Raw genomic sequence first — 22,352 nt, forward strand, 5'->3', positions numbered from 1 at the left:
TGCTGGGTCACTCTTAATCTTTTCAGCTTAAGGTTTCACAAAAGAAACCAGTTTATAGTAGAAATCTGGGTTTGGAAGGGTTCACTTGGAAAGCATATTTCTCTACAAAGGAAAAGACATTCCATAATAATAACAACAACAACAACATTCGATTTATATACCGCCCTTCAGGACAACTTAATGCTCACTCAAAGTGGTTTACAAAGTATGTCATCATTATCCCCACAACAAAACACCCTGTGAGGTGGGTGGGGCTGAGAGAGCTGTGACTAGCCCAAGGTCACCCAGCTGGCTTCAAGTGGAGGAGTGGGGAATCAAAACTGGCTCTCCAGATTAGAGTCCCGCACTCTTAACCACTACACCAAACTGGCTCTCATCTCTGAATGATCTCTAAGAATCGCTGTAGGATGTGTAAGACAATTGGTCTACAATTAGTATTTCTGAAGTACAAATCACAGAACATAAAATCCATGCAAAAGTACTAACCTTGCTGACAAGTATATCTGTTGCTTCAAAATGTCGTCCAAACATTTTAGGCGCCTCGCCAGGAATAGGTTCTATTTTCACACAGACTTCTTGGCCTTTTTTTGCAACATCCACTTGTTTGTGATTTACTTCAATACTTGTAACTATTCCAATATCAATGAACTGCAACACACACAGGGACCCTTTAAATCATATATTGCTTTTTATTAATAAGCATCTACTTGCATGACAATGTCCTGAAGACCAGAGAAAAGAAAAGTGGGTGGATCTTCCCATTTGTTCCACTGGGTCAGGTGCATTCCTGTGGAGCAAGGAACCTGCTGCTAATGCAAAACTCTCTTGTACTGGTTGAAGGCTCTTTCCACCAGAGGAATGCATTGGCATCAACAGAACAAAATTATAGGATGCAACCCATGGTTTAGAATTGGGTTAAATTTCCAAAAGCTTCTCAATGTAAGATTTTAACAGATCATCTATTAACATACAGTATTACAAGACCAGTTGAAGAGTACCCTCCCTTACTGGGTAACACAAGAAGACTGGGACTTCATGGAAGGAACACCCCAGCATTAATCTAGTCTCCCAGGGGTTGACATCGCTATGGGGAGGAACTGAAGCATAGGTTCCTTCTGTGAGGTCCCGCACATCTTGCATTACCTAGTGGTACAGGAAGGACTGCCTTCCACAGTGCTGGAGTAAGTACAAGGCCTTGGGCTCAATCCAATGTATGTGTAAACAAGAATTGGTTTGTGAAAGCAATGGTACCTCTGCCCCCATAAAAGCCACCCTCCAGAATCATATGCGATCTGACATGAGGGAGACCCCACCAATCACTGTCTTCTGAAGGCAGAACTGAGATTTCTGCCCCCTTTGCAGGGGCAGTAGACCAATTTGGATAGGCTACAACCAGAGATTAATGGATCCTGCTGGTTTCCAGGCAGCTCTGGGGGACACAAATGTCTTCAGACTTTCAATTAACACAGCCATCATTAAACCTTTGTAAGATAAGCTCAGGACATTCTGCGCTCCATCGTTAATCAAGCATTCACATCAAATTTTAACACTCAAAGCTGCAATTAGATTCAGACTCAAGGCTAGTATTCAGCTGTCATACCACAGAAGGCACAATGAAAGAAAGGTTTAAAAGATGATTATACAACACAAGCCTCTCATCCCAGCCTCCTTCACTGCACAAACGAGTTTCCTCTACCACAACATCAAGAATTATATGCAGAACACTCTCTGTATTATTTTCCAAGATTGGGGTGGGTGGGGGGAGACACCAAGTGAACACAGCAGATGCTAGTTTATGGTACAGTTTTGATACCTCTGCCAATTAAGAGTGCCTGGTTACATCTCTTTAAGAAACAAAAAATACTCACATTTTTACTAGGTACACACATTGGAGTTCCTTGTTTTACCTGACCTGCTTCTACAAGGACTCCCATCACAATGGGATCTCGAGAATTAAAAATAAACTGAGGAAGTATTTTCATCTTGCAAGGGAATACTGCTATGTGCCTAAGGAGAAAAAAGTGGAATATTCAACATGTGATTTGAAGATCAGTTATAAAACTAATGTGTGTTGAAATACATGCATTATTTTAGCTGGGTCCAATTTGAACAAACAACAATAGAACTTCCTTTCCATTTCCAGCCAACAGAAAATTTCCAAGACTATTGTTAGGTACAGACAAACATTAACCTAATTGTAATTTACTACCCACCATGTGCATATATCATTCTGTGTCCGTAAAGCAGCCATTCCACCCCATGTCTCACCATCTCTGCACTGAATGTGTGCTCAATTCCCCCTTAACACTTAGCAAGACTGGACAAACACTAGGTAAGAGAACCTGCTCTAGATTAGTCAGGAGGACTTTCTGTAGTATATAGAGAACTGTCTATAGTATTCTGCCAACCAAAGGATAATTTTTACCATACTATGTATGCATGTGTAATGAAAATCACTTAGCTACACAAACTATGGCTAGCCATTCTACGACCAACATTGCCTGCAGGTTCATTTTGCCATTTGTCCCCAATGAGCAAAGGAGTTCCACACACATTTGGAGGCCTCAGCAAACATTCTGCCTGCTGGATTAGGAACTGTAAATCAGAGTGCATCAAAATGCTCCCTATCCCAATGCTTTCAACAGGATGTGCAACTCTAGGCCAGCACACACGTACATACACTGGCTCTAGAACCAGATCAGGGCAAGTACACAGTATAAGTCAACTTACAGTTCTTCTCTGTGAGCACTTCAGCACAACTCACGGTAACAGGATCTTATTTTCTCCTTACTCAGCATGTGTATGGCTCAACAGAAAACCATCTAACAAAAGCCCCATGACAGTGCAGAATTCTGATTATAAAGGAAACACTGGACAACTATGGCAGGGATCCAAAGAGTCCTAGGTGCTTACATACATACACTAGAACTTCTCCCATCTTCTCTTCCAATTGCAACCTGTCAAAGAACTCCCAGAGGACCCCCCTCTGACTTTGGGACTAATATTTGTGGGTGATAGAGTTACCTAGGGGGATATCTTTCAAGTACTAGTGGACTTGAACAAATTTCTTGCATGGTTCTTTCAACTCTAGCCTACGTTGGTAGACACTGATTTTCATGTTGTCCTGAAATAGTTTTCTTATATAGTTTCTTGTGCAAATGATTTTCACATATTTTTAAGAAAGCAAAGATTGCATTCACTTGTATGCAGCCACACAAGAGGCATACTTACTTAAATTCTTCCTGTTTCTGTTTTTTGTAGTCTTGCCTGTACTTTGTGAAGGCATCAAATAAGTGATAGATAATTTCTGCACTAAAGATTCTAACTCCTAAACTATCGGCCATTTCCTGTGCATCTCGTTCAATCCTCACATCAAATGCCAAGATTACGGCATACCTAGAAGATAAAGTTATTTTTGTGATACATGAGACACATGGAGAGAACACACAGGAACTTGACTGCAGATGCAGCAGCATATCTTTTTAAAAGTACTTACTGGGGATCATGTTCCAACATAACTGATGCCTTCATCACATCTTTTTTATGGACAGGTCCTATATTAATTCCAGCATACTGTCAGGAGAGGGGGAAAGCAGCCTGTGATTACTTGCTTTTTAATTACAGTAGGGATTTAGTAGTAATACAACAATTTAGAACAGTGATATGGAAAACTAAGTTCTTACTGGCACTTCTGAGGTCTTCAAAAATTCAAGTAATGCTTCCAAGGAACCCAGAGTAGAAGCCTGGACATAAACGCCTTTTTCTTCTAACTTTATGGCATTCAATGTTTGTTTCAATTCATGTATTAATTCATCCTGTGGATGTAAAAAAGATATATTTTAAGTGACTTTTCACCTCTCAGTATATCAAGATCTAGAATTCTTCCTGGACCTCTTCAGTGGGACTCAATAGTTTCACAATTATCTATACAAACAACTATGCCATTAGTAAGCCTGTGGTCATTTATGAAGCAAAGATATAAAGAACAGTCCAACAAACTACCACATCACTTTGGAAAAATTTTAGACAGCGCAACATACTGTTCTGTTTACTTCCACTTTCTCAACCAAAAGAAAGTCATTTAAGATTTCTTCAAAACAGATGAAAATGTACTTGCCAATCTCTAAACAAAATATGTTGCATAGAAAAGGGGGTTCCACTTCTGTGGTAATGAATGCTTATAGGTGGGCTTTCACACAGAATATCTAGATCTCAACACTAATTTTATGTTTAGACTCCAATACTGCACATTTTTGAAGAATGCATAAATCAGGTTTGTAAGGTATAATAAATTTATCCAGAAGATAAACAGCATGAATGTACATTATTCTGGCATTGCTGTGGAAGTTGTTATGAAAGAGCATGGATTCTGTACCTCCCCTCACCTGATGCAGTCAACAGAGTCCTCAAAAATCCTGTTTCTGGGAATCAAATGGACCCTTAAGAATAGCATGAGGGCACAAGGGAGATCTGCAATGGGGAACCTGTAAAACACATCAACTCCTGCCACCAAAACAATATTGCTGGATCTAAGACTGCAATCCTCTGACACTTACCTGGGAATAAACCCCTTTACTTGGGGCTACTTCTGAGTAAATATGCAGAGTTGCACTGCAAATTACTTTGTTTTTATTTTATTTTTTTTAAAAAAAAAAACTATCTGAAGGATAAAATAAAAGTTTTCAACCAGGAAATAAAAGTATATTTCCTCTGGCAAAGGAGAAGAGTGATGACCATGTGGTATGGGTGAACAATAGTGTTTCTCTTAAAAAGTTCTTCCACTGCTGAAATGTTGAACTGTTTATTCCCCATTGTTTCAGTATAATGTAATAATTCATAACTGGGAATTTCTGGCTGATGATATATTGTCATTTTAATAGGGATCATGTGTGCCTTGCCTTAAGAACTGGAATTTCATCTTCTTTGTAGGCTACTAGCAGGGGTAAACCAGCCAATGTTTTCTCCAAATCCTTTCCAAGTATCTTTACCCCTTGGGCAGCAACAACTTCTTTGTGCTTTTCATACTGGTTCTAAGGAAAGAAAAAAATATCATATAGAAGTCCATAAAATTATTTTAATAGTTTTTGTGAACATTACCTGTCTTTGTTGATGTCTTCAGAAGAACAGCTAGTAATTCATAGCATTTTATCAATTACCAACCATGACACAAAACTACAAATATAGCAAACATCATTTAGGATAGACTGGGATGCAAGGATGGATGGCTCATTTATTAATTCCAAAAAGTCACTCAAGAGTCAGCATCTGAAATGATCCCCGAAGACCCTTCCACAAAAATGTCCACCCTTTATTGTGCTTGTTTCTAATATCCCTTTTTGCTCCAAAATATTTTCAGACTATGGTGTTCCTTTTCTTTCACCATGTTTTAGGGGTGTAAAAAACTTCAAAACAGCTTTAGTGTGGAAATCTACTCAGTCTCAGTGAAAGCTACACCACATCCTAATTATTATGTGTTGTGCATCTTAACATGAAGTTAATCACTACTACATGGAGTTCAAGAACTTGGAAAAAGCCTCACTGGAACAGCCCAAAGGTCCATCTGGTCCAGCACTCTGATTCCCACAGTGCTAGGGAAGCAGGGCTTGAGAGTAGTAACTCACCCACACACATACACCACTATTCAGGAGCAAAGTGACTTTGGACATGGAAGTTCTTTTTTAGCCATCAGGGCTAACAGACATTCATAGATGTGTCCTCCATGAATATGTTTAATTCCATGCCACCAATGAATATTCCTACTAGTTATTCCTGGCAGCACAGAGACTTCATGAAAATAGTGCCAATCTATGTGATAAGCAAGCACACACACAACAGGTGTAGAGAGAGGCTGCTTCAGGTGGATTCCACCCTCAATTATATAATTATTTACCATGAAGCTAGAAAGGCTGATAAATTATTCCCCAAGTCTAAATGACAGCAACAGAAAATAGACTGGTCAGCCACCTACTGTCCGGGTGGGTATCTTAAGATAAGCAAGCTCACATCGGACTCCTACTGCGCATTATTTACATCATTATAATACACACTGATAAGACTATGCTGCCACATACAGAACTAAAGGGCCATTCCGGTGTTCTACAGCACAAAATAATCCCACAGAGTAGGACAAGACTTTATATAATTCATACCAAATTACAAAAGTAGCACCACATTTGCACAATAGCATACAATTTGAAAGAGTTGCTTTTTAGCAAAAGCAACAATTAAATGCTGGCGGCGGGGGAGGCAAAGAGAACAACACAGCATTCAGGTGTGTGTGCACGTGTGTGTAAGTAAAATCTGCATGAAGATTGTATCTATATTGCACCACTTCCAAACCCAGAGAAACGGCATAAAATATTACAACCACTGAGTATGTTCCCTGTCAATATACTATATTCTGGATTCGGAGTTTGAGTTTTTGTTATTTTTGCAAGGCAGGTAGACACTAGCAATGGTAATACGTTTGGAGGTTCTTAAAGAGAGGGCAAATAACCATAAATGTATAACATTATTGGCTTTCAGAATCATCATCATCATAATAACATTCAATTTATATACCACCTTTCAGAACAACTTAACGCCCACTCAGAGCACTTTAAAAAGTTCTCCCCACAACTGTTAGGTGCTCAGGATCACCTGTCATATTCAATACCCCCCTGCAGCTGAAGCTGTTGGGGTGTTTCTGGGGTATTTCTGTTATTTGAACCCGGGGAGAGAAACTGGGAACGGAAGATGTTTGTTCCTGTTGTAATCTCTCCCGAGCCTTGGAGCCTGCTTAACCTTCAGCAGTCCATGAATCATACAGCCTGTTTTCCTGAATGCAGAGTTAGAGAACTGTTAGGAGAAAGGGGGGGATTAGGAGTAGTTTAGGGGAACCTATATCTGCATGATTCTTGTCTGTAGTCACCAGTCCTACGAAAGATGGCATAAGTGTATGATACTGACATCAATAAAAACTTTTACTCATGAAGTGGTCTCTTCAGAGTTGCCTGGCATCCTTACAATTACCCTGTGAGGTGGTGGGGCTGAGAGAGCTCTGTAAGAGCTATGACTAACCCAAGGTCACCCACTTGGCTTCAAACAGAGGAGTGGAGAATCAAACCTGGCTCTCCAGAGTCCTGCCACTCTTAACCACTACACCAAACTGGCTCAGTGTCCCCAATCCTGCAAATGGGAGTTTAAGTGAAGAAACAACCCAGTTACTATAGACTACTTTACAGAGTAAAGCAGGAAGAAAATAATCTACTTGAACTAGTGTTAAACCATTTTTGATCCTATACTTTAAAAGACGCAATGACTTCTATATGCTACTTTCATACCTTCACTCGCAGCTCTTTCATGGGAGGAGGTAACAGAAGACCTCTTATCTGTGTTACAATGGGACCTTCTACTCCAGGGACTATAATGGAATCTCCTTCCCTCAAGCGTCCATTAATCAAAATAACATCTATTGTGGTACCCATACCAGGAAGTGCTTTCACCTAAAAGACCAGAGACAAACATACACGAACAGTTATTTCAATCTGTTTTTTTAGCCAAACAGAATATCAAAGATTTGCTGGATACACATTTCAAATTACCTCCATGACCTGAGCTCTCAACTCTTCACAGTGTGCCAGTCTCTTACTTAACATGGTTTGTGTCAACTCAACAAGAAGAGCTATTAGACTTCCCATGCCGTCTCCAGTGTGAGCAGAGGTCGGTACCAGGGAGACGAATGTCCGGGGATCCTTGTTCTCATGATATAAAGCAGCATTTAATCCCTAAGAACAGAAATTCAATGTGATTGAAAGAAGGTAGCAGGAAACTGAACACAAATCCAGGGGCTAATATTCAAAATTGCCATCAGATCAAAACTCTTACATCTAGTCAAATTTCAGAATAAAGCCATGCTATGTTATATGGGAAAGCCTATTAAGGTTGTACAGCGGGTAACACAGTCTCAAAATGGCTACATGCTCTCTTCAAACCTCCTTTCAAAATCCACCTTTTCCATAAAATCTTTTTCCAACATTCAGCTACACAGAAAACATATTAACTGTATTTTTTCTCATATCCTTGCATGCTGTTCTTTCCCTAAAACTAAACATTCAATTGTAAATTTTCAGGGACAGGGCAGGAGCATTATTTTTTTTCCTTAACAATGAAAAGTACCATGTACACCAATGGTATCATCATCATCATCATCATCTCCTCTTTTTCCTTAACCTCACTAACCATGCCAACAACCAATGGCCTGGAGCAGGGCTTTTTTATGGTAATAGAAGTGCAGGATCTCAGTGGTGTAGTGAGGGTTTCTACCTCCTGGGGCAACTCTCAGCAGAAGGTGGCGCCCCTGGCACCACACGTGCGCACAAAAAGCACATGCATGCTCCCAGGATCATGCAATGACATTACGTCCGAGAAGTGACGTCATCATGCAGGGGGCGGGGGTGGGGGGAACGGGAATTGTGCAGGCCAGCAGGGCCATGGCCTGGCGCCTTGGGGGACAGGCAGAAAGTGCACTGCCCAGATAAGCCGCAGCCTGCTGCTTTGCCACCAGGAGGGCAGCGGGACAGGGGCTCATGCACCTCAGCTGAGCCACGGCCCGAGTCCTCCCCTGCTCAGCCTAGGTAGGTCGGGCGAGCAAGTGCACTGTGGCCCACTGCAAAGCAGCAGTGGGGGCTGGCGCACACGCCACTCAGCTGAGCCACGGCCAGTGCCTCACCCCGCTCCACCAGGGGAGGCCGGGCGAGCAGGCGCATCATACTGTTAGCTGCAGCCCGGAGCTTCACCCAGCTGTGTCCCAGAAATTCACCCAGTGTGGGGGGAGGCAATTGCACAGGCCAGCCGGGCCATGGCCTGGCGCCTCGTGGGACGGCCAACAAGTGCACTGCCCGGATGAGCCACAGCCTACTACTTCACCCCCTGAAGGGCAGCTGGACAGGAGCTCACGCACCTCAGCTGAGCCACAGCTCGAGTCCTCCCCTGCTCAGCTTAGGTAGGTCAGGCAACCAAGCAGACCACAGCCCACTGCAAAGCAGCGGGGGAGGGGGGCTGGCGCACATGCCACTCAGCTGAGCCACGGCCAGCGCCACACCGTGCTCAACCAGGGAAGGCTGGGCAAGCGGGTGCAATGCACTGTTAGCTGCAGCCCGAAGTTTCACCCAGCCATGTCCGGGAGGGCAGTGGGGTAGGCATGTGCACTACTCATCCAAGCCACAGCCCCACGCCTGACCCCACCCCTCCCGAGAGCCGTGAGCTGTGCAACCACCCACTTTGTGGCCCTTCCGGGGGGGGGGGTCAGCTTGAGGATAGGTGAAGCCTTCACCAGAGGCGGGCATCCCAACCCACCTCCCCGACGGAGCAGAGGAGGAGAGGCACCTGGCATGGGCCAGCACGCCGTTCCCCCACCCTCCCGCTGCGTGTGTTTCTTACCTTCCAAAATGGCCATTTCTTCCAGGGGAACTGATCTCTGTCTGGAGATCGGGGAGGCAGGGCCACCACACACGTGATTTCTTTTGAGAGGTCCCAGAACACTGTTCCACTGCATTCCAGCAGAAAAAAAGCCCTGACCAGGAGTATTCAGAAATGAATACTCTATGGAGCAAGGGGACATAACTACAGTCGACCATCAGGTGTTTCAATACCTTTAAGTTTCATATTAAACAAACTTCTTAAAAGCCCTAAAATGGTCAGCAGTTAGCAGCTATTATACACATTCAACCAACCTGCTGTGCAAACTCCACTATGATAGCTTTTGCACGCTCCTCAAATTCATCCTTTGTATTTTTTTTCTGCTTCTTCAAAGTGACAGCTACATCTGAATCAGGACTTTTTTTCCAGTCATATAACCTATCAATCTGAGAAAGGCAGAAATAAAAATAACATCTCCCTATTAATATTGCATTATTTGGTTACATCCATTTAATCAAAATTCAAAAAGTTCAGAATACTTAACATTCTCATATCCTATAAAACAACCTTATAAGGTAAGCCGATACTATTACTGCCATGTCATGTTGCTGACGTGGAGAGAGAGTGGCTTGTCTAAATCTGCCTTTGAACCAATAACTTCCAACATATCAGCTCAATCTTTTAGCTATTATTTTATATGCAATATGTGTATGTTAGAATTTATTTGAAATATTTATAAGCCCACTTTCTTCCAAACATTTCAGCAACCACAGTGGTATAAATTAGATAAAATGAACATTAAAAACAACAAATATAGAATACATTAAAACACCAATCTTACATCACTTTATGCCCCACTAGCAGGATATTTCCCCTTAGCCCAGGCTCTGATTATCCCTAAGCTCTCCAGAATGCCTTTATTTTGCGGCCTCAATAGAAAGCCAGGAGAGCAGAAGCTCCCTTGACCTCTTCCAGGAGGCTGCCCCACAAGCATGGGGCCCAGTCCATTGCAGAATCTGCCTTAGACAAAGAAAGGCCTGAAACAACAGATCGTGCTGGAAAGAATAGACAAGCTACACAGGAACATGAAGGGACAGATGGACCTTCAAGTATGTGGGCCCTAGGTCATGAAAGTCATGCAATTTAGTTACATATACTGTAATGTTAAAAAAAAGAAAGAAAACTTATAGGAACACTTTCCCAGACTTACCTATATCATTTTGGCTTTTGAAATACATACGTGTATAGATACTATTATCAGAACCAAGTTACTTGACAGTTACTTGAGTTCATTCTGTGTCCTTACAACTACCTTGCATAACTAGCCTGCCCATTTACCCAAATTACTGCCCAAATCATTTGTGTACAGCACATTACAGTGACTATTCAACTTCACAAGAGAAAATTCAACAAAGAAAATCAGAGCAGATATCCTCTGTTGTGCTTATCCTCTGTCGTGCTTGAGCACGATCAGTTGGTACAAAGAAACCTCAGCATTTGATATATTCAAACACAATATGAACCACCAACCAAAGCCCTTGATAAGCAATAAGAGAGTGGAAGATCATCGTACCTTATTAAGTGCAACTACAAATGGGCATTTCTTAGATTTCAGCAGGTTTATAGATTCAATTGTCTGTGGTTCCAAACCATGCATGATGTCAACTACGAGAATTGCAATGTCACACAGTGAGCTTCCTCGATTTCGAAGATTACTGTAATGTTGGGAAACGTTGCACATGACATGTAAGAGGATAAGAGACAGGCAGAATGTTGACTTTAAATGTTTCTGAAACACAGGCAAGCCCTTCTAAGCAAAATCTATACAGCAGAATGACTAATAGATTTAGCATTAAGATAAGAAGATTCACAGCATATTCTCCAAGATCTCTAAATTTATTTATACTTCTGTGGATGTTTTTAATACAATACAGTATTTTAAAAGCCACAAGATATAACAGACACAGTTACCTGAAAGACTCATGTCCTGGGGTATCAATGATGAGCATTCCTGGAATCTTGACCGAGTCTCTGTCAAACTAAGATTGTGAAATATTAGTTGTTTTGACACTTAGGCAAATCTTTTTAAAGAGTGTGCTGAGTCGGCAATAACCATTTATTTTCAGCTCTACGCTCTGCTGTCTTGCAAAAGGACATGACAGGACTATCAATACAACAGTATGTCAAAACAAGTAGGTGGCCAAGTGACCAGGGCCCAACCATAACAACCTGCACCGTGATGCTGGTTTCTTCTAAATCAGAGATTAGCAGCCTTTGGCAGACAGCTGCAAAGGAAATACAGGATTAATTCTCCATGCATACTTGACCACAGTGGACCTTTCCAGATAATCAGTTCATAGCACACCACCACATGGTACACAACAGAGAAGAGCAGACCGAAAGTCTACAGTTAGGATTGCCAATTTCAGGATATAAGATTCCTGGAGATTTTGGGGTGAAGCCTGGGGAGAGATCTCAGTGGAGTATAATGCCACAGACATCACCCTCCAAAGAAGCCATTTTTCCTGGGGAACTGATTTCTGTAGTCTGGAGATCAGTTGTAGCAAAATCAAAAAGAGCCCAGTAGGCTAACTCCTCTGGAGATCAGTTGTAATTCCAGGAGATCTCCAGGTCCCTGGGGGTAGGCAAGCCTGTTTACAGCCATTCTGAAGAACCTGCAGATCTGGAAAGTTCTCACCAGGTGCAGATGGATGCACCTGCTCACTAGAATTTAATTTTCCATGAGCATTAAAAGAGCCTGACTTTCATCTCATCTTTAGAACATCATGTGCAGAAATATCTGAAGCCAACAAAACATCTATTAGGTATCCCAGCTGTTATTAAAAAAAAGTTCTGTTCTCAGTGGAGGGCAACATAAAAGTCCATTGCAATCAATGGGCTATTCTATCAATGGATTCTAGCCCAATGGATTCTAGCCCAAGCATTCCTATCTGTAAATAAGGATGAGGAAAGAACCAGCCTACTGAAAATGAGGATCACTTAAAACAGTTTATAGTTCTGTTTTGGAGGCACATGTATAATGTTCAGAAAAGCTTACACTTACACTCTTTACCATCTTTGCTTGTTCATTAATGGCTTCAAGAGGAACATTAGTTGCCCCAATCTGCTGAGTGATACCACCTGCTTCGCCATCTTGCACATGAGTATGACGGAGCTGTGTGAAGAAAAAAGAAGAAATGTCAGGGAAGAGGAAAGAACAATTGGATGAAACCTTCCTGGCAGCAGGTTCAGAATGCTCTCTTTTACAGCCATTAGTTTTGAATCACAGAGCTTTAAAAAGTTTCCACTTACTACATGCTTTCAATTTAAGATGGAGCAGGCAGGTAGCTGTCAGATATTCCATGTTAAAAAACTGGCAATTCTCTAACACATGTTTAATCCTTACCTTATCTAGAATTTTCGTCTTTCCAGTATCTACGTGTCCAAGCACACAGATAACAGGTGCTCTCAGCTTCTCAGTATTTATGTTTTTAAGATTTTCCGCACGACGTTTCTAGGATTAAAAAACAACAACAATCATTAAGTTCTTCACCTGAAGACAACTGTAACTGCCTGGGGAGTGCTGGAAAGTCATTCCTTCCCTCCAAACTGCATTAGATATGCAGTATTACTCCAAGCTTAAACATATGCAATCAGAAAATACCAAGTATCCCCTAAAAAAAAATTAAAGTAACAGTGCAACTCAGGATGCCAATTATGTTTGCAGCCTCTCCCTAGCCGAAAATAAACCTCAGCCAATATACCCCATTGCTCAGCTGATAGGACCTGTGGCATGGACAAATGGGAACAAGCAGTGGTAATTAGTACAGAAACGAGATAGTGCATGGGGGCTCAGTGGCCAAAATGATGGGTGTCAGGAGGCACCCAATTAGCATGAGTGGCCCATCCCCCAAAACTTCAGCTGTGCTGAGGAGTCCAGCTAGCCTGCTCCCCATGAGGGAATTGAGCAGGGGCCTTGGGTATGCTATCCCTGCACCTTTCCACTGTGCCCTGCCTGTCTCTGCACTCTTCCCTGCCTGCTCTATATGGCTCATGTAGATGACAAGACTACTGGGGTTTTCTAATGGAGTGTCTCATTCCTGTGCACCAACTTGGTCAAGTGGTTAAAGAACTGCTCCGAAGAGCAGGAGGTATAAGTTTTGACCAGCCAATTTTGCTGCTGCTTGGCCTAGTCAGCTCTGTCTTCTGGCCAGCATTTCCCTTACTCAAAATTGAACCCATGCCTCCTGTTTATTTCATGAGTGCCTTGCTGTGGTGTGCTAAAGGAAGGGTTGGGTGACCGGATTGCCTTTGTGAGGGTGAAGTTGTGCGCTCCCTTGTTGTGACCCTAATGCCTGCATTCTCTTTGCCTGACAAAAGGCTGATGCTCCTGTATCTCGGTTTGCAATAAATCATTGTTTGTCATGACATTTTTACTTTGTCATAACATTTAGCATAGTATTTTTATCATTGAATAAGCAAATAGTTCAAACAGGTTTCAGGGGAATGTAAAGTTCACTGTGGAAGAACCCCATTCCAAAACAAAACTAGCATCTAATAAGGTTTATTCAGACCAACTGTATAAATTATTAGAAAATGGTGATCACATACCTCAATTCGTCGCTTGGCTTTGTCATAAGAACGTTCTTCTTTAGTGCGATCATCATCAGAATCATATTCAGAATCGGAGCTTACTTCCTTGCATAGTTTTTTCTCTACCGGATGCTTTCCAGCAGCCTGGGATTCTGTTTCTTTTTCATCTGAAGTCTTCTCATCTTCATCTTCGCTTCCCTCACTTTCTCCATCTTCATACTCTTCACTATCTTCTTCTTCCTCCTCATCTTCATCATCTTCATCCTCATCCTCTTCATTTTGTTCCTTGACTTCAATATGAACCGTTTTTCTCTCTGCCAACAGGAATCAGAAAAGATGAAAACTACTAAGTAAAATTCTAATCGTACTTAGCTACCTGCATATAAATAAGCATTGGCATTGGCAACACTGGCCAGGATCCAAGTAACTGGATAATTATCTCAGCACACCTCAATAACCTTTAGACATTTTTCTCAAACACCAGTCCCCAAATCTCCTTGGAAACTGAAGGAAGTTTAAAAAGCAGTTTGTAATATAGCATTGAGCACACCTAACGCAGATCTTTGGATCCTGGTTTCTGTGCCAACAGCTGTCTCCCATACTGTGACCAGCACACTAAGTGAAGAAAAGGGACATAACACTAAGCAGCTAATGGTTCTCATTTTTCTCAGCTACATATATTTATGTTGTAGAAGTTCTCCCTAACAGGAGCAACAAATAAGTAGTCTTTCTTATCCATAATCATATTGCTAATCAAGTTGGGTCTGTTGGTTTCAGCCATAATGATTGCTACTGGCTGATCATGAGATCCCATGTGTTTTATATTCTTGAGATGGGGAACACTAGATACTCCTGAGATAGCAAATGTAAAAACTGTCAAAACAATTAACAGTCTACTTTCCAGACAATGCTATAGAGTATACAGCTATTTAAAATAGCGCATGAAGATAAAAGGACCTTCTATTTACATGCTGTACTTCTTGCATATACCAGACCGAGTTTTTCAGTATTAGTACAAAAAGCACCATTCTACTCCTTTTCAAAATGAAACTTACCTTTCTCCCTTTCTTCATCACTAGCCATAGCTTCCCAATCATCCAATCCTGCATCTTCAGGTTCCTCTTCCTCTTCTTCTGAAACCAAAAAGTAGCATCAATAAGATTTAAGGACTAGGAAAAAACTGGATGACTCGCAGGTTTGTCATTGACAATATAAAATCTGAGCAGCCTTAAAGAGGGTCCCTAAAGCTGGTTTATTTGGCCTCATGCTATTAAGCTACAGAAAAAGAAATAAAGGATTTTCAAAAGGCTCGACAATCTATGATTCTGACAAGTTAGACATTTCCAATCTGCTTTATTACTGACCTGGTTCTGCTGGAACAGTAACTTCTTCTTTCACTGGTGTAACTGATTCTATAGTTTCTTCAATAGTGGAAGCCGGCTCCATGATTTCTAGAATTGTAAAAAAAAAAATTACTACAGATCTGCCTGAAGAATATTTTAAAAATAAGAGCATTTTGAATTGTTATTTGCCCAGAGCAAGCTTACCACAATCACAATTATACTAACAATTCTTTAAAATTCAGATTTTTTTCGATACAACTATCTGGCAAAGAATTTTTTTTAATTTATATCACTTATAGTCTGCCTTTCTCTCTGAGACACTTAATTATGATATATTAGTAGAGAAGGAATTAGTTCTCACTACATCTTTATGTCCAAGTTTTGAAATACTTTGGAGTTTGTAAATAAGGTTGTAAAGTCTATTTTAAAAGAAATCAGTGTTCTTTATGTCGGTTTTTTAAAAAGCAAGTCAAGAATTTCTGTTGATACTCTGTGCTACATGCAAGCATTATTTTTTTAAAATGTTGCAAAATGTATAATCTCACCTTCTTTGTTCTCTTGCTGTTGTTGTTTCTTTTTCTTTTTGTCTTCATATATAGGCCTTTTTTTTGGCACAGAGTCTTTGGATGGCACTTCAACACCTGCCAAACAATAACCAAAATGGTCTTCAGTGGAACAAATCTGGTAGGCAATGAAAACTGAACTTGCAAATTAGCAAGAAACAGTAAGGCTTAAGCACAAGGCCAAACATCTTAAACCAAAAAACTGCAAAATTTGGTGAAGTACAATTTAACTAATTTCACTGCATATCTCCAAGTCTCTAAATGTTTATGGTTAGATACCCTTTTGTCACTAGATGGTAAGCTAGACAGCAGATAACATGAGAAAGCGGAGCCAGAAGAAGGGTTTAGATTTGTTAGGCACTTTCTGGGAAATGCAAAAACTGTACTGAAGAGACAGGTTTCACTTGAAACAAAAGGGAACCACACTGCTGGCGCTTAATATCAAACAGATGGCAGAGCAGCTTTTAAACAAATCCCAGGGGGAAAGTTGAGAGGAGCTGGGGATCCTCCAGTTCAGGACAACCCAATCCAAAGGGACAATGGTGTAAATGCTAGAGTAATATTGGCAGCAGCACAACAAAACTTGGGAGAGAGAATAGGATGGCAAAGGAGGGCCATGTGCTGAGACAAAGGAGCCAAAGGAGGCAAGGGTTGTTGGAGAGATAAACACATTACATGTGACGGTCTGCAAATGCTAGAAGCCTCTGAGTACTTGGTGTTAAATGACAATTTAGATACAGTGGGTATCTAACAGAAACATAATGGAACAGGGAAAATCAGTGGAATAGTCATCCCTGGCTATGAGCTCTATAAGCAGGGCTGGGAGAGACATCAAAGACGGCACAGAATCAAATAAGTTAGAAAACATTGGGGGAATGAAGCAATATGGGTGGAAATACTGGGCCCTAAGGGTTCCTTGGAAGCGGGGGAGTACTATCAGCCACTTGATCAAACCTTTGAAGTTGATCTTGAAATGGAGAAGGAAATAAAGGAGGTGAATGAAGTAGATAATATTGTGATATTGAGTGACTTCAACTACCCTCACACTGACTGGGTAAACATGTTACTGATTTTGTACTCCTATCTATTATACATAACCTACCAAGATTTTGCTCCATTCAGCTTTGTTTACCAGCTACTACATGTAACACCAAACAAAATGTCACTGTATGGCTTGTGCTCAGCACAAGTACTGAAAATAATTCAAAGCATTTTAGTCTGAATAATAGACACTCAAGGGAATTAGAGTATTAGTTCCAAAGCAACCCTTACCCTGAGCTTGTAGTAACTTCAGAGTAGCCTCTGCTCTGGCTCTAGCTTCTCTCTGAGATTTAGTTAAAAGCTTCCCCTCCTTCTTCAAGCGCTCTTTCCGCTCTTTCTCTTTTTGCTTCCTTCTCTCCTTCCTTTCTTGTTCCAAGCGTTCCTTTAAAAAAGCAAAGGTACATCTATTATTCTTTCCACCACATTACCTTAGATCTTGACAAAAAGTAATTACCACTCTAACGTTCGTTATTTGGTGGTAAACGCAATGTACTGGCACTTCTAGGTTGGGGTAATATTTGTATTTTACTTTTGGATCAACATAGCTGTAAACAATTTATTTTTAACTTTCATGATACCTGACTTTAGCCAATAATGAGAGTCATTTGACTTTGATTAGCTCTATACTTCGTGCAACCAATTTAAATCTCCTGAGTTAATAAAATGACTTCCAAAATGATTTCTAGTCTCACTTCTGAATAGGGATTTTGAATCTTCCTGATTTAGAGAGACATTTGTTGGACTTTGTTTATTCTATAAAGTGTAACCATTTTATTGCCTCTTGCCTAGAGTAACTCAAAACCAGGCCTGTTTGAATCTGCTCTACATCTTTAACAAGACTTAACATGTCCTGTGGCATTTTCCCATCCCAAAGCTCTTTTTAAACGTCTTTTGTTGTAATATCCACCCTGAAGAGGAGTTCTGCTGAACATGAAAGCTCACACACTGCTATCTGTCATGGGGTAATACCTAATAAAAGCTATTACATGGATTGTGTTCTTGGATTTTGGAATGTACAAAAGGACAAGTGTTAATCATATCCATGAGATGCTAGTCCCCAGCCCCCCTCATCCCATATCTCAAGGGAACAACATTTACTGGCAGCAAGCAAAAAGTGATGTTTAGTAAGAAACACAACATGATCCACAGTTCAAAGCCACAACACCCTTCTTCGCCATTCTATATAAAAACTTGCAGTACCTCCTCTTTGCGCTTGGCTTCTAGTTCTTCAAGTCGCCTGATTCGCTCCTCCTCCTCCCTCTTGGCTCTTTCCTCCTCTTCTTTCAGCTTAGCCAAGGCTTCCTGCATAGCTTTCACTGTGGCTTTGCTGGGACCCTTCTTCTTCTCTTTTTCTTTTTCTTCTTTTTCACCTTTCTTTTTCTTTTTATCTTTCTCTTTCTTCTTCTTCTCCCCTTCATTATCTTCACCTAAGTAAAAAAGACAATCATTTCCAAATTTCAGCTCATTAGGCCCCTTTTTTTAAAAAAAAAAGGAGCATTAAAGACAACAGCAAAAAATAGCTCTTTCGAGTAGGGATGTGCGCTTTGGGTTTCCGATTCGGGTAAAATACCCGAATTGGACCCAATCCATAAAGGTTCGGGATATCTAAATCAGGGCAAGAATCAAAGCTTTCCGAAGCATTCATAATGCTTCGGAAAGCTTCAGGGCTGAATTTAAAGGGCTCCACCGCTGCTTGCAAGCAGTGGCAGGGCTCTTTAAAAATCAACCCACCCCCAGCCTGCAACCCCCCACCCACCCCACCCCCACTTACCTTGCAGTCAGTGGTAGCGCTGGCTGGCTCTAGCCCTCCCTGCCACCCTGTGGGGCTGCAGACTGGCAGCAGAGGCGGAGAAAGCCCTTCCTGCCCCTCAAATGGTCGCGGTGCCGTGGTGGCTGTTTGAGGGGCAGGAAGGGCTTTCTCCGCCACCTCCGGCTCTTCCTGCCCCTCAAATGGTCACCACGGCAGCGCAGCCATTTGAAAGGCAGGAAGGGCCAGAGGAGGCAGCTCCAGCCTTCCCCACCACCATGCAGGCTCAGGAGGCAGTGTGGCGGCAGAGGAGCCGGCTGGCTCCAGGCCGTCGCAGCCTTGTGCTGCCGCCGCTGCCGCCACCGCCGCCGCCCAGCTGATGACCCTCCCGCTCTCCCTCTGGCCAGATAAGTGGGTGGGGAGTGGAGGGGTTGCCCTGGGGGGTGGGGGTGGAGGGGTTGCCCCCCCTCACTTCAGTATGCTCCGAATATTTACGGAGCATACCGAAGTGAGTAAAATACCATAATTCCGAAGCAGCTTGCCACTTCGGAATTATGGTGTTTCTAAATTTTTTGGGCTGCACACCCCTACTTTCGAGCATACTCAAGGACTTGCTCTGTAGTTTCCTCCTGTTCCCCACCCATCAACAATGATTCTCAAAACACCTCTGAGGCACTAAATGAGCCTTTAGAATATATTAGCCACCTGAAGCATTTATTCTTGCAATCACAATAGCCATATAAATGAGCCAGCAAAACATGGTTCATTGTTGAACATCTACAAAGTAAATTCAGATCACTGATTTTCCCGGCAGGTGGCTATTTTTTTCTCTTTTGTTGGGATCGGTAGTGATCAAGCTGATCAGGTTGTTTCAATTAGCTCAAGTATTACTAGTTTTTACCACATTATACATTCTCATCAATATTGAAGCTCATCAACAGTTAACAGCTACACAACCTGATCAAAAACTGAACTACTTCAGAGCTTATTTATTTATAGCATTTATAGCCTCTCTCAAGACAACTCAAGGCAGGAGAACTAGCTTGCACAAGAAAGCAACGTTGGGTAATCAACCAAACATTGCTAATAGTTTTACGCTGAGATTACAGGGTTCTTATTTTCCTGCCTTGTGTATTCCCAGAGAAAATGTTTCATTCCTCCCACAAAAATTCATTTCCCCACATTTTACTAACCTTCAGCTACTACAGAAGCCTCTCCCTTATCCACGGCAGTGGACGCCAGCACAGATTCAGAAACTGCTCCTTTTTCAGCCTTCTTTGGAACCTCATTCTGCTTTCCCTGTTCTTTACCAACTTCCAACTCTTCTTTTTCCTTCTGTTTTCTTAATTTGGCCTTTTCCTCCTCACGCTTTTTTCTCTCTCGTTCTTTTTTTTCTGCCTTCTTCTGAGCCACCGTTTTTATTTTAAATGTGGACTCCTCTTCATCACCACTTTCAGCCTCAGGCACTGGCTTGGCCTTCTGGCTTCTCTTTGGTCCTTTTTTTGACTCAGAGCCTTCATCCATTTCATTGTCACTCTCCCCAGAGGATGCTCCTTGTCCAGGCTCCTTGCTTTTCTTAAAATTAATATCATCTTCTTCAGAAAGCTCCTTTTTCTTACTTGACTTTGGAGCTTTTCCTTTCTTTTTTTTAAGTGATGTATCAAACTCATCATCGCTACTGCCAGAAGGAGCTTCCTTTTTGGACTTGGGGGCTCCCTTAGACTTTGTCTCTTTGTCCTCCATTTCTTCGCTGTCATCATCATCCAAAGTGAACTTCTTGTTCTTTCCTTTCCTTTTTTTATCTTGCTTTGAAAGGCCAATATCTTCATTTTCATTCTCTGTCTGAGAAATTAAGTTTTTTCACCATTATAAATGGAAAATAAAAGTTTAATGCTTGTAAATATTAAAGGTGTGAGATAAAAATTCTCTGAATCTAGACTATAGAACATTCACAAGCATGAAAGACCTCTCTTCTTCCAGAAAAACATGTATGTTTCTTCCTTATCAAATGCTTTCTCAGGCAACCTCCTCACGGTCTGCAGCCAATTTACAAATGGTTAAAGGTAGGAGTTCCAATCCAAAATTCCACACAGAGTACATCATGAGATAATTGCATGCAATTCTGTCACTTCTGACAGTTCCAGAAAAAAGTGGACAGTTTGCCAATGCAGTTCCTTATTGTAAAATTTATTTGACACTGGAGTGTTTGCACAAAGCCCCTGAACATGGAATTTTTGCACATGGCAAGGAACCTATACATTCACAGATCAATTCCATAATTGAACATGTTTATCTGGACTGTACTCTTGATGGACCCATGCCTATATTTCACAATTTGCTTCAGCAAGGGCTTTCAATTATAATGCAGCACTCTGGATATAATTTCTCTTAATTTTTTTCAGTACTGTTTACCTTTACTGCAGTTGGTTCTTTTTCAGCTTTCCCTCCTTGTGCCTCTACAGACAATTCTTCCAATTCCTTCAATATATCATCTTCACTACAATAAGAAATACATTGTTTCAGTGAATTGCATACTTTCAGATAAACTAGGGGTCTAATTGCTAGAGATGTGCTGCTCCACCGTCTAGAATCTAACCCACTTTCTTCTTGGCTCAGAAAAACTGAAAGGAAGGACAGAAACTGGGTCATGTAAAATACATTATCTTCTTTTTTGTGCTCATCTGTCTCTCTCCTCCTCTCACCTTCCAAGCTAAGAAACAGACTGGGAAAGACTAGAAAGATAGAAGCAGAAAGACATGTGATATAAAGAAATCTAGTACGTATGTACTGTGGTTTCTCAAGCTGGCACCTCCCGATCTGGGAAAGGGCTTAAGGAGGGAGCCAGAGTAGTGTGAATACTCTTGTGCTTCTCCCACTATTCCAAAGAATTTCTCAGGACCCAGATGGAAGGCAGAGTGGTTGTTCAACTAGCTGGAAGGCCATGACGGAGGAGCTGTTTGGCCTGCTAGCAACACTAGCTGTGCAACAGGCAAATATACACTCAGCCCAGATCAAGCTCTATACATGCTCATCAGCAGAATGCTGTGCATGCCTATCTCCAAAGTATAAAAACCCCATCCAAGGCACACAGAACTATCAAGGCAACAGTCTGTCTAGGGAGCGGGAGCTGGAAGGGAGAGATTAGATCCAACAATTGGCTGCCAATTTTACTGTGATACCATGGATGGAACTGGTAAGCCTCAGAAAGCACAGTCACAAAACCTGTTCAGGTTCATGTTTCTTTGTTCAGCGAGGCAGATACACCCAGAAGCCTGCTTCCATGCACCTATGGAAGGCCACAAAGGACAAGCATACTAACTCATATTCTTGTTTTTTCTTTTCCTTTTTCTTTTTGCCTTTAGTCTTCGGAAGCTCTTGTTCCTTGGAAGCACCTGCTCCCTCTATTTCAGCAGCAAGAGCATCAACGTCAATGTCATCCTTGGCACTAGAATTTAGAAAAATATCACCAATTATTTAAGGGACAGAGGCATTGGATAGTAGCTGGAACAGTAATGGTGAAACAATCATTCTCATTTTAAAAGTATAGCAAACATCACATTCCTTTATTTTAACTGGGCTAACTTTCCACAAATCCATTCCTCTAATAGCAGCACTTTCTCCCCTTTTGTGTCAGGGGAAGATTCCTTGCATGAGGGTGGAGGAGGG

At 41.6% G+C, this 22,352-nt stretch overlaps 1 protein-coding gene across 2 annotated transcripts in view; it reads right to left on the minus strand.

Moving 5' to 3' along the window:
• EIF5B (eukaryotic translation initiation factor 5B) overlaps positions 1-22,352 on the minus strand; it is a 41,002-nt gene that overhangs the window by 1,102 nt on the left and 17,548 nt on the right. The window contains exons 2-23 of one of the 2 annotated variants that reach the window (XM_054973540.1): positions 22,006-22,131; positions 21,099-21,183; positions 19,880-20,528; positions 18,140-18,366; positions 17,171-17,321; positions 15,881-15,976; positions 15,357-15,443; positions 15,048-15,122; positions 14,011-14,306; positions 12,806-12,913; positions 12,464-12,574; positions 11,371-11,438; positions 10,973-11,114; positions 9,714-9,845; positions 7,584-7,766; positions 7,323-7,484; positions 4,899-5,030; positions 3,684-3,815; positions 3,497-3,573; positions 3,232-3,396; positions 1,869-2,007; positions 487-648 (exon numbers count right to left, since the gene is read on the minus strand). In XM_054973540.1, the coding sequence (XP_054829515.1) occupies positions 487-648; positions 1,869-2,007; positions 3,232-3,396; positions 3,497-3,573; positions 3,684-3,815; positions 4,899-5,030; positions 7,323-7,484; positions 7,584-7,766; positions 9,714-9,845; positions 10,973-11,114; positions 11,371-11,438; positions 12,464-12,574; positions 12,806-12,913; positions 14,011-14,306; positions 15,048-15,122; positions 15,357-15,443; positions 15,881-15,976; positions 17,171-17,321; positions 18,140-18,366; positions 19,880-20,528; positions 21,099-21,183; positions 22,006-22,131 (3,505 nt within the window). Of the gene's footprint in view, positions 1-486; positions 649-1,868; positions 2,008-3,231; positions 3,397-3,496; positions 3,574-3,683; positions 3,816-4,898; positions 5,031-7,322; positions 7,485-7,583; positions 7,767-9,713; positions 9,846-10,972; positions 11,115-11,370; positions 11,439-12,463; positions 12,575-12,805; positions 12,914-14,010; positions 14,307-15,047; positions 15,126-15,356; positions 15,444-15,880; positions 15,977-17,170; positions 17,322-18,139; positions 18,367-19,879; positions 20,529-21,098; positions 21,184-22,005; positions 22,132-22,352 lie in introns of both variants that reach the window. The other variant, XM_054973538.1, reaches the window with a different exon arrangement.

The sequence above is a fragment of the Eublepharis macularius genome, chromosome 3 (genome assembly GCF_028583425.1).
Source record: "Eublepharis macularius isolate TG4126 chromosome 3, MPM_Emac_v1.0, whole genome shotgun sequence".
Lineage (NCBI taxonomy): Eukaryota > Metazoa > Chordata > Lepidosauria > Squamata > Eublepharidae > Eublepharis > Eublepharis macularius.